Source organism: Setaria italica, chromosome IX (genome assembly GCF_000263155.2).
Source record: "Setaria italica strain Yugu1 chromosome IX, Setaria_italica_v2.0, whole genome shotgun sequence".
NCBI lineage: Eukaryota > Viridiplantae > Streptophyta > Magnoliopsida > Poales > Poaceae > Setaria > Setaria italica.
This window is the reverse complement of record NC_028458.1, coordinates 38,637,384-38,648,734: the sequence shown is the minus strand read 5'-3', so window position 1 is coordinate 38,648,734 and position 11,351 is coordinate 38,637,384. Positions and strand designations below refer to the sequence as shown.

General features: G+C 45.0%; 1 protein-coding gene across 1 annotated transcript; it reads right to left on the bottom strand.

Annotated features, from left to right (window-relative positions):
• Window positions 1-412: 412 nt before the first annotated feature.
• Window positions 413-2,266, bottom strand: LOC111258466. The gene is made up of 3 exons (XM_022829745.1): window positions 1,613-2,266; window positions 1,073-1,207; window positions 413-988 (listed from the first exon to the last, which is right to left on the bottom strand). The coding sequence occupies exons 1-3, from the start codon at window positions 2,264-2,266 to the stop codon at window positions 647-649; spliced, it is 1,131 nt and encodes a 376-aa protein (XP_022685480.1). The 3' UTR covers window positions 413-646.
• Window positions 2,267-11,351: the final 9,085 nt, after the last annotated feature.

The following is an 11,351-nucleotide window of genomic DNA, read 5'->3' as shown; positions in this document are numbered from 1 at the left end:
CGAGGGCACTTTGTTAAATGATCTCTTTTGTCTAGCAACCGATGACCCTCATTTACACAAACAAACCTACATGATGTAATCTTGCCATCACGCTTTTTATTTGTATACCTTTTTTCTAACCTCAAAGCCCTTCTGCCCGCTGGGGCTACGCCAAAATGCCCAAGCTTCATCAGAATTTTTAAATTCCATGCCAAGGTAAGGCACCAGGCCGGGGATCAAGCTTCATCAGAATTTTTATAATCAGGAAAGAAGGTTAACAAAAGAAACACCAATAGCACGGCCACCGCGCTGGTTGGAGACATATACAATAGCTCGTTTAAATAACATCTTCTAGGAAAATATAGCAACTCGTAAGATATGAGACAATGACACGGAGACATCAACTAAATAACATCTGAATCGAGCTGAGTTCTAGGAAAATATAGAAACTCAAGTCTTCAGATGTGAGAATAACATGCATGATAACATCAGTACCCAGGTACTCATATGACAAAAGATACCACTTTTCAACTTAAATACTACTAGTACAAGCTAACAAAGCTGAATATCTCTGAACAAGCGAAGGTTGTTCATCACTTATACTAAAATTATTATTATGCTAGGCAGCCTTAACTCGTTACCACACCAACCACACGTGACAACAGTGCTACACCAACTTGTGGTCATCGCCTTCGTCATCGGTGACCTCCAGCTGCACCTCAGCATACCCCTTGATGGAGTAATGGCATTGCAAGTACTCAAGGAGCACACGTTCAACCTCAACATAGGGAGCAGTAATATCAATAAAGCGTTGGCGCAGCTCAGGCTTACAGGCGCCGATGGGAGGAGGCTTGAGAGGGGGATGATTCTTCAAAAAATCAATGGTCTTCTTGTCAACCCTATAAGTCACCATCTTAGTCTTCCTATTTCCGACAGCCGATTCGCTGTCCTCCATCTTTGCCTCCTCCGATTGAGACTTGACAGGGGGCTCATTCAAAATCTCGAAGGCCTTCTTGAGCATCCTCTTAATCTCCATCTTAGTCCTCCTATCTCCGCCGACCTTGACAGGGAGCTCATTCAAAATCTCGAAGGCCTTCTTGAGCATCCTCTTAATCTCCATCTTAGTCTTCCTATCTCCGCCGACGGATTTGACTATGAACTCAATCTTCGCCTCCTCCTCCAATCTGCTGCCCTTCATCTTCGCCTCCTTCGATCCACTGCCCTCCATCTGTTAGTTAATAATTTCAATTTCATTAAGAAAAACAAAGTAAATAAATGGAAAATAAAAATAGATAGAATTCCTTTTATTTTTCTTCAAATCCAAAAAGAAATCTCCTTTTTTATACGTAGGTCACCGCTTTAGCATTTTAAAAGAGGATGCGTGCCCTTCTAAGTAAATAGTTCAAACTATTTTATTGATACAAGTGTTCTATATCAGACAAATTCTACGCTAGCTATTTCCGGCTTAAAGCATTTCGAGACTATACAATGTAGTTATACAAGGAGTACCCCTTTTTGCCCGGAATTCAAGCAGTTTAGCTAAAAAAGGGGAACTCATTGAAATAAATATTTCCTTCTAATCGAACTTGAAATAAGATTCCAAAGAAAGATACTCTGAAAATAAAAGAAATACCTCGCTCGATCTCTTAGCCTTCTTCTTTGATCCGCTGCCTTCCTTATCCTCGCTCTTCACCTTCTTCTTCTCCTTCAATCCGCTGCTAGATCTCTTGCCCTCCTCCCTCGATCGCTTCAACTTCTGCTCCGATCTGGCGTCTGCCACCATCGCCTCGTCCTCCGTCGCAATCTTCATCCTCTCCTTCCCGCCCTGCGACGGAAGGACAGCCATGAACTCGCTGCCCTCCTCCCTCGAGCTCATCTTCTCCTTCGATCCGGCCTTCGATCCGGGGTCCGCTACCATCGCCTTGTCCTCCTCATCGGGCCCGGGCTTCTGTAACAGAGAACGGAAGCAAGTCGGGCACGCCTCTAACAGCGAACCGGAGCAAGTTGGGCACTTCTTGGTCTCCATCATAATCCTCCTCCTCCTCTGCAGAACCTTCCACTGCTCCTTCGTCGCCTCAGCCGGCTCTATCTCCTGGAGGGGCCCGTGCAGCAGGACCGCCTTCATCAAGGCCCGCATCTTCTCGGCTTCCGTCACCACCTCCAACACCTCCTCGTCAGGCTTGGGAACCGATGTGCGCTTCATCCTGAGCAAGAAACCGGAGCATGTGGAACACATGACCAACCCCGTGTCTGGTAACCTCCGCATCGTCCCACCCCCGTTCTCCATCGCCCCCCTCTCACCCACGCTTTCCATCGCCCTCCTAACCTCCGGCCGGGGTTCAGCTCTTCTCCTAGACGTGGAAGGAGAGGTTGCGGCGGCGTCGGCTGCCTTAGATTAGACCGAGGAGAAGATGCCGAGGGGAGCCCCCGATATATATATATATATGATTCCCCCGCAAACCCTAGGTGCCAAATGGGCCAACAAGCCCAACTCGGTAGCAGGGCCCTGTTTGGTTCATGACCCACGAAGTCCTGCCAAAATTTGTGCTGTATTGCCAAAGTTTTGCTTAAAAACAAGAAGCAAATTGGCAAAGTTATTTTGCCTTGTTGGTGCATGTGCCAAGATAAAGTTGCGTTTGGCCGAAGTTTAGTTGTGCGAAAGTATGTTTTGTGGCTTTATTTAGTACTACCTCCGTTTCAAGAAAAAAATGCAAATCTCGCATCCTCGGAAGACCAAAGATTCTTAATTTTGACCAAATCTATTTAAAAAGGTATTGATGTTTACGATGCGTAATAAGTATCATTAGATTAATCATGTGATGTATCTTCATGATAAATTTAACTCAAAATCTAAATGTAGATAATATGTTCTATAAACTTAGCAAAACTAAAGATCCTTTGACTCCTTGTAAAACGAGATTTACATTCTTTTCCGGATAGAGGAAGTAGGTCAACAAAAGACTTTCCTTGAAAAAATGACTAGGGTTTGATTGGAAGCTACTCCCTCCGTCTAAAAAAAATTTATCTAGTCAGCTATGGTCCATGGTCCATTGCTTGTGCCGGCTAGATCTTAGGCGTCAAAAGTATTGGCCTTGTTTTGGCACCAAATAATGATGGCATGTATTTCGTGACTAACAATCTTTAAACTATATTACTCCCTCCATTTTAAAAAATGTAAGCGTATTTTGATAAGCAAAAAGTCATGCATAATAGATTTTGACCACCGATTTCTCTAACAGATTGTTATTATTTGCCAAAGAAACAATATCATACCAGAGGTACTTGAATACGAATCTACTGTTGTAAGTTTTTTGTCCTAAACTTGTATGTAGTTTGCATAATTGTTGATCAAAGTTTGTAAAATTGACCTTTTCTTGTATGAAATACAATAACCATTTCATAATGCAGGGAGTATCTCACAAACTACATTTCCAATTTAGATATTGACAAATACCAAACACCAAGGTTACATAAGCCCGATACTAAATACCCTTACAAAGGAATTAATCCCTTGACTAATTCTATAGATTGGTCAGCGACTCAGAAGCTACACCTAGCGGGTGCGCTCTCACGCCCTCGCTAAGTACCGATCAAAGCCTCTAGGCCTCTGTCTATACTCCGAGCAACGGGATGGTTGACCGACCTCCCGTTGCTCAAAAGGCTTGGGCGACAAATCGTCACTAGGCAGTTGAAACCTGAGACGCTTCGCTCCAGCTGCTCTACGGCGAGCCTGACCGAGCAAAGATCCCCTAGCAGGGTCGTACCATGGAGGAAGATGGGTACTTCACCAGAGAAGCCCGTGTGCTCCGGGGACACATTAAAATAATTATAATCTTGTACCACAAACAATGCTTGAGATTGAGACCTATAAAGATTAGTTGTGTGAATATGCAGTACTACTACAGCAGTAGCATGCTAGCAGGTAGGACTTAGGAGTAGCAGCTATGATGTCCACTTGTCCAGCATATTATATAGCACTAGGTAAATACCCGTGCTGCAACGGGAAAGCATGATTTAGAATGGCCCCATTGATCACGCGTACAGCCAGCTATTCCTCCCCTGCATCAAATCAACAGGAAAGGAAAAATTAGTTGCTAAAATCGAAATGCAACAGAACGCATCTTCTTAGAAAAATAAGTATTAAATGATTAACAATCATCAATCTAAACTACCAAGGTTACTAGTCATTTAAGGTTTTCAAAACAATTCGCCCGTAACAGGATAAGTACCTACTGTTTCATCCTCTTTGCTTTCTCTCTTTGCTTGGATGGACATGCTAATAATATTTTCATGTATGATACTGCAAAAATCAAATTGCACATATCACATTGTTTTAAACTAAAAATTGGATAAGAAATTTAAAATTTGAAATTTCAGGTTGCAAAATGACCAGGAGATAAACAACACAACATGGTTCACTGTATGTTTTCCTCAAATATTTGAATCAGTGCACTCTACCTAAATTTTTTAAGCCTGAACTTGCACATTGCTTAGAACTCTGAACCCCATTGCTTAGAACTTTGAAACCCTGAACTCTTAACTCATAACCCTGAAAAATGAGAGTGTGTGTGTGTGTGAGAGAGAGAGAGAGAGGGGAAAGCGATGCTGCTAGTGGAGTATCAAGCAATGCTTTAATCAAACATGAAAAGTCAAACAAGATAAGAGACAAGATACTGAATCTATAAAGATCGTAATGCCAAGCGGCTAGCACACTTCTCACAGCTATCTTAATTGGTTCGAGTTAAGGTATATCAGTTGAAAATGCATCCAGCCCTTTAGTGGTTTTGGATGATTGATTGACAACAACGATTAAATAACTAACAAGTTTGCTAAGTGTCAAACAGGAAATTGATTATCTCACATACACTTGTGTTGGAGTATCAAACCAAAATGATGTGTTGTTGTATAAGCAATCTAGTTCAAGCACAAGACAACAATGCAAATGTAATCATGCAAGGCTTATTTATTGTGGGATTTCTATGATCAATGTGAAAGCAAGCACATTGAGGTTGATTAATGAGACATGAAGGATTGCATATAATATGGTCTCACCTTTGAAGCTTGTTCTATTAAAATAAAGAAGACAACAATACAAACGGATGGATGTATTTTGAGCTTAATGGATGATTCAACACAAGGTGTGACTTGATGGCTTGAGATGGTGAAAATAGCAAGGAAAGGCTTCGAGGTACTAAGCAAAGGTGAAGGGGCACCGGTTTTAAAGGAAATCAACTCAAGCGGTTCAAATTCGTTTTTCATTCAATCTTGAGTTATTAGGTATGTTGTACTATTAAGAGGGATGCAACATGTGATGGATGATGTTTCATAAGTGCTCAAAGCCAACCTATGTGAGGTTCGAGTGAGAGAGACTTGAGGGTCTAACTTAACTTACTGTGGTCAGTCCTACCAGACATGCCCGGTAGAGGAGGGTCACAGGGGTGAATTCGTCCACGTTCTCAGTTGGGTTCGTTGGTAGTGCCGGTGATCGTTGGAAGTTCCGAGTGTCGGAAGTCCCAACAAGTGTCAGGAGTTCCAAGAGTCGGAAGTCCCAATACACGTCGGGAGTTCCGGCACATAATTGACTTACTGACTTGGCGTTGTGCAGGTCCTATCGGATATGTCCGGTAGTCCTACCGGACATGTCCGTTATGCACCAACGGCTATAAAACGGCTAGTGTCATGGAGGGGGCTATAAATACCCCCGAGCCTCCACCTTTGGAAGCTGTTGATTCTGCTGGTTCCCCAAGCCTTTCTAGAGCCTTGAGAACACTTTCCAACCCTCTCTTAGTGAGTGATTGATCCAAATTGCAAATCCAATTGTGGGTTGAGAGAAATTCAAATTTGAGAGCAAGCCACCTCTTGAGCACTTGTGCATATTATCGATCTTGTGATTTGCATTTGTTACTCTTGGACTCTTCGGTCCTAGACGGCTAGGCATTGCCGGAGAGCATCCAAGAGATTGTGGTGTGCCTCGGAAGTTTGTAACAGTCGATATCACCGCCGAAAGGGAAGAGATCAAGCTAGTGGAAGGAGCAAAGGTGGTTGGAAAAGACCACAGCTAGAGTTGGCCTTTGGGTCCTCTAGAGCTGACCTTTGCTGGGCCGCTCGCAGCCCACTCAACGGAGAGTAGGACTCGCAGGGGTCCGAAGTTTGGTAAAACAAATATCGTGTCTCAATTCGCTTTCATTGATATTTGTGATCCATTTTGGTTGCGCTAGCTTGTGTGCAGGTTCACTGTGCGTAAGATAGTCTCTAGTACACCCTTGCAACTTGTGGTCGAAGTTTTGAATCAAGGAGGAGCAAGGTCAGCGAAGGGGAGCAAACCCGTACCACTCGGACATGTCCGAGTAACCTACCGGACATGTCTGGTATATATGGCATCTGCTGATTTTATTTATTCTTCGCTCTGATCTCTGTGTTGCAAGGTCGTGGCTCCTAGATTTATTTAGTACTTGTTATATGCTCTGTGTTTGACTCTTGAGGGGTTTAATTCTTTGATTTGGAGTTTCCAAGCCCACACTAATCGTTTCCACTCTTTAAGGTGTTAAATTTTTAGAAACACCTATTCACCCCCCCCCCCCCCCAGGCGACATCCTCAGTCCTTACATCAGTAGCACCCATGCTGAGGTATGTTAACAGCTACTGATTTGTCAGTGATCACAACTTTGGAACTAACAATAAATTGCTCGTGCACCCATTCTCAGCAGAGAAGTCTTATTGCAGAACTGTTAAAATCTATAAGCGAAGGCTTTTTTATTCAAAGAATAGGTCAGTGAGTAATATGAGTCCCTTAAAAAGCCTTTTAATTCAACCAATTGCTCAACAGCATTCAATCAATCAGCACCTACTCGGAAGCATACATTTGACCATGGAAATCCTTTTGATTCATGAGGCATGGGATTCAAAGAAATGACATTACAATCTTTCTCTGTTCATTAACCTTACTCAGAGAACATCTCTTAATATGTAACTCTGGCCATATGCCTATCAGCACTACCGGATACAGTAACTTTGCCGAGTGCCCCAGGCACTCGGCGAAGGGCCAAATACACTCGGCAAAGGGTTTGCCGAGTGTAACACTCGGCGAACCTTACTCGGCAAAGTTTTTCTCGGCAAACAGTGTGTTTGCCGAGTGTCAACCATCGGGCACTCGGCAAAGCCTTTGCCGAGTGCCGCAATACACTCAGCAAAATATGACACTCGGTACAAAGGCGTTGACGGGCTGTCACGGCGACGGAAGCTTTGCCGAGTGTCTGACGGCCGACACTCGGCGAAGTCGAAATCTTTGCCGAGTGTTTCCTTAATTACACTCGGCGAAGTTGTCAGGGTTGCCGAGTGTTTTCTTAATTACACTCGGCGAAGTTTCCATCTTTGCCGAGTGTATTTAAGAAAACACTCGGCAAAGATGCCCGGTCCGCCATTTTTTTATGCCCCCTTTGCCGTGTGTTTCCCTAAATACACTCGGCGAAGTTTCCATCTTTGCCGAGTGTATTTAAGAAAACACTCGGCAAAGATGCAATTCCGCCAAATTGTTTGGCCCCTTTGCCAAGTGTTTGGAGAATACACTCGGCAAACCCGTCTACTACTACCAGAAATGGCCTCTTTGCCGAGTGTTAACACTCGGCAAAGTGTCCTAATTCCTGCTACAAAATAGAAATGTTAGGTATAAAGGACCCCTCTCAAAAAACAACCACAGATACACAGGCATATTAATGGCAGCACAAGCATATAAATTGCACCACAGGATTCACAAGCACACAAATAGCATTCATAAGTTCTCGTCTAAATAAGTAATTCACAAGTTTTGCATCACAAACACAGAAATGACAATTCACTGAGGAGGATGAGGAGGACGTGCAGGTGGCCACTGCCCCAGGAAGATTCTGCATTGGACGCCGCCGATTGATTCTGCACAAATGTAGGTAAAGAGATTTCATAGTCTAAACAAGTAATTCTAGTGGAAGTAAGTCTAGATTGATTGTAAGGTTGAGATTGACTCACAGGAGTAGCTGCAGGAGGTGGTGGAGGTGGCGGGAAGAGGTTCGGTGGCATAGGTGGTGGAGTTTGACCTAAACTGTGGAACACACTCTGCATGTATTGGAACATCTGCTCCGTCCTCTGCCTTTCAAGCTGCCGATCCGCCTCGATCCTCGCCTCTAGTTCCTCTCGGCGCTTCCGTTCTACCTCCACCTGGGCCTACCATATTTCATCCCAACCACTTATTGTCAAGCAAAAGGTAAGTACAAAATGAATGAAAAATTAAAGAAACACAACTAACCTGCAGAGCCTGCATCTGTAGCTGTGCAGCGGTAGGCCGTGGCCGTATCGCGGGGCTCGAGTCCGTGCTCCTTGCTCGGATCTGGGAGAGAGTGGGAGTACTGGCAGTGTCGATCACGCTATCTCCAATCCAATACCTGCCATGCTTCTTCCCTCCTCCTACCCTCATCACTATTTCAGCATCGATATCCTGAGAGCTCGGATCGAACTCTGGCCCGTGAACCTCCCTCGCCATGGCTGTGTACTCGGTGACGCGGCTGTGGATGCTGGGATGGCTGTACGCCTCGGGCGGGTCCTCCGGGTTGAAGTCGATGTCTGCCGTGGCGTTGCCCTTTTTGGACATAACCCATGCCTTGAACCGGGAGCACTCCTGACCATCATGTGATGAAGTCTGCGGAAAAAATGTAAAATGATTACAAAATATGCAGTATTATGTCTGAGAAAACAGAAATGAATTCACGTACCCATTTTTCCTTGTACTCATCAAGGCTCAGGCTGCCTTGATGGTGTGATGCATATGGCATCTGCAGACGCCGCTCCCGGCAGGCATTGTGGTTCTCCAACCACCCAGGCTGCAACCACACGTCCACCATTTTTTCCCAGCACCGGGTAAAGGATCGGCACCACCACGGAGGCACCTATATGAAGTGTATGACATATAAATAACGGAATTTAGCGTAATTAATCTCTCAAATAGTAAATATAGTCTTTATGGTCGTACCGCCATGAATTCTTCCTTGGTCAGGTTCATTGTCCTGGCCTCTTCTTTTTTGATCCTCATTCTTTTGTATTCAGCATAAAAGTCGATGATGGCCTGAACGCGCGCCTCGTAGTGCATGTCCTTAATAAGCTTCTTAGCGGCTTGTTCAATCACGGAGGCCGCCCTAGCCTCGAAGCCCTCCTGACATCTATAAAAGTCCTGCGTATAGACAGCAAGCATACAATTATTATATTAAGAATGTATTAAGCAATGTAGTGCTGCGAAGACTTACCCACAGCTCGGCCTTCACCCGCTCCGCCTTATTCGCAAACTGCCTGTGGTCACGATCACCGACGTCGGCGGTAGCGACGTAGTGGTCCCACGTGTAGGCCGGCTCCTCCTGTCCGGCGAAGACCACTAGACCGGGGAAGTGTAGCCTACACAAAAGACCGACGATGCTGTTGACCTTGCGGTTGTGGGCATCCCCACTGAGCTTAGTCCAACTCCTGCACAAGTGATTAATATGTGAGTTTGAACATATCAAAAGTACAGAGAATATGTGAAGAAACTTACTTTGCCCCAGCGGGTTGAATCAGGGGGCGTAAATGAAGAGGGATGGGTCGCCTCGGGAGGGACGAGGGACCTCGCAACCAAATCTTGGACTGCTCCTCCCCTCCCTCCTCCCCTGCCTCCTCCCCCTCCTCCCTCTCCTGCTCCTGCTCCTCCTGTACCTCCGCCTCGTCACTAGAGGCGTGCGCGGAGGGTACCTCCTCCTCCTCCTCCTCCTCCTCCGACGACGAAGGCACAGGCGACGGGGCCCTCACCCCTTTACCCTTTCCTCGACCCCTGCCCCGACCCCTGCCTCTAGCCAAGACCTGTGCCCCCACCGCTTCCTCCACGGGTGCGTCACCCCTGCCTCCACCCCTCCCTCGACGCCTTCCTCGACCTCTCGATGCGTCTGACCGTGTACCTGACCCGGAAGCTGCAGCTTTTAATTTTTCGTAAAGCGCAGCAATCTTCCTCGTACCGCCCACCATTGTTCAATCACCTGCATTTGCCAAGAGTAAACCAATCAGCACATATATAAATAAAACATACTTTCAAAAATAACATGGTATGACAAATAATAAATAAATTGCCACGATCCATACATGTCTTAGAAATAATCGTCATGATCGGGATTAGCTGGATCATAAGTCTCATCGTCACTGTCACGCGTGTCAAACAAATCATTCCCGTGCTCCAAAGTTTCAGCGTCATCATCAATGTCCTGTCCTAACTGTAACCGCTGAAGTAATTCTAACTCCTTCATATTATGAACCTCCTCTCCAGCGTCATCGTCAACAACCCTTTCATTGTCTACTTCCATTGCGAAAGCGTCGGTTAAATCAATCTCAAAAATCCCTTCGAGCCCATCTTCTTGGAAAAAATCTCCGTCATATGTGTTGGGGTTAATGTTGTAATCTTCATTATTTGGTACAGGTAGTTTACCGTGTGGCGATACCTTGTACACAACATCCCAACCCTTCAGACGATCGTCAGTTTGGCACGGGTATGACAAATAATAAACTTGCGTGGCCTGTTGAGCCACAATATAGACATCGTCTCCTTGCAAGACGGATGATTGCCGAATTTTGACTAACCCAAGATTAGGTGCCCGTCTCACGACTGATGGATCAAACCAATGGCATTTGAATATGACTGGATTAAGAACTTTGCAACCATGAAAAGTTAGTTCGTATATTTCTTCAATTCTTCCGTAGTACTCGACACCATTAGAGCCTAGCGTGAATACTCCGGTATTTGTCGTTCTTCGATTGGGCCGACTCTACTCATGGCTTGTTGTGTGAAAACGATAACCATTTACGTCATAACCGGTAAAAGATCTGACCCTGTAGGCACAGCCATCGGCAACCTGTCTAACCTCAACATTTATAGACGAATCGGTTTGAGCCTGCAAGTTGAAGTAGGGTGGTTCGTTATATTATTCGCATGTACGGCAAACTTGGAACGTGGTAATCATGAACGAGCGAAATTGGATTGTACCTTATGTTTGAACCAAGAAATAAAATTGGGCATTCCATTACCCGCACCCTTTTGAAGAAGGGTCTCGGCTTCGTGCGGGGTAGGTTCCCTTGAATTACGCCAGAATTTACGATGAAATTCCCTGTACCAACGAGAAACATGAGAGTTGATCCCAGAATAGTGATTAATTGAGAACAAACTAGTTTGTTGACAACTTACAGTATGTACGGCTCCACCTCGGCAAGGTTGGTCAATACATACAGCATGATAGTGCGCCACTCTTTATGTTTCAATTTCTTCCGTGTCGCACCACTTGCACTTCCAAGTTGTCCTCGAAAAAGGCTAAGGCTCGATTCAACTTCTGAGTCAT

Excerpts from the sequence above, each read along its gene's own strand:
- LOC111258466 (XM_022829745.1), bottom strand. The coding sequence starts at position 2,266 with ATGGAGAACGGGGGTGGGACGATGCGGAGGTTACCAGACACGGGGTTG. Across the intron at positions 1,208-1,612 it reads AGGCTAAGAGATCGAGCGAG|ATGGAGGGCAGTGGATCGAA; the intron begins GTATTTCTTTTA and ends ATTAACTAACAG. Across the intron at positions 989-1,072 it reads TTAAGAGGATGCTCAAGAAG|GCCTTCGAGATTTTGAATGA; the intron begins GCCTTCGAGATT and ends ATGCTCAAGAAG.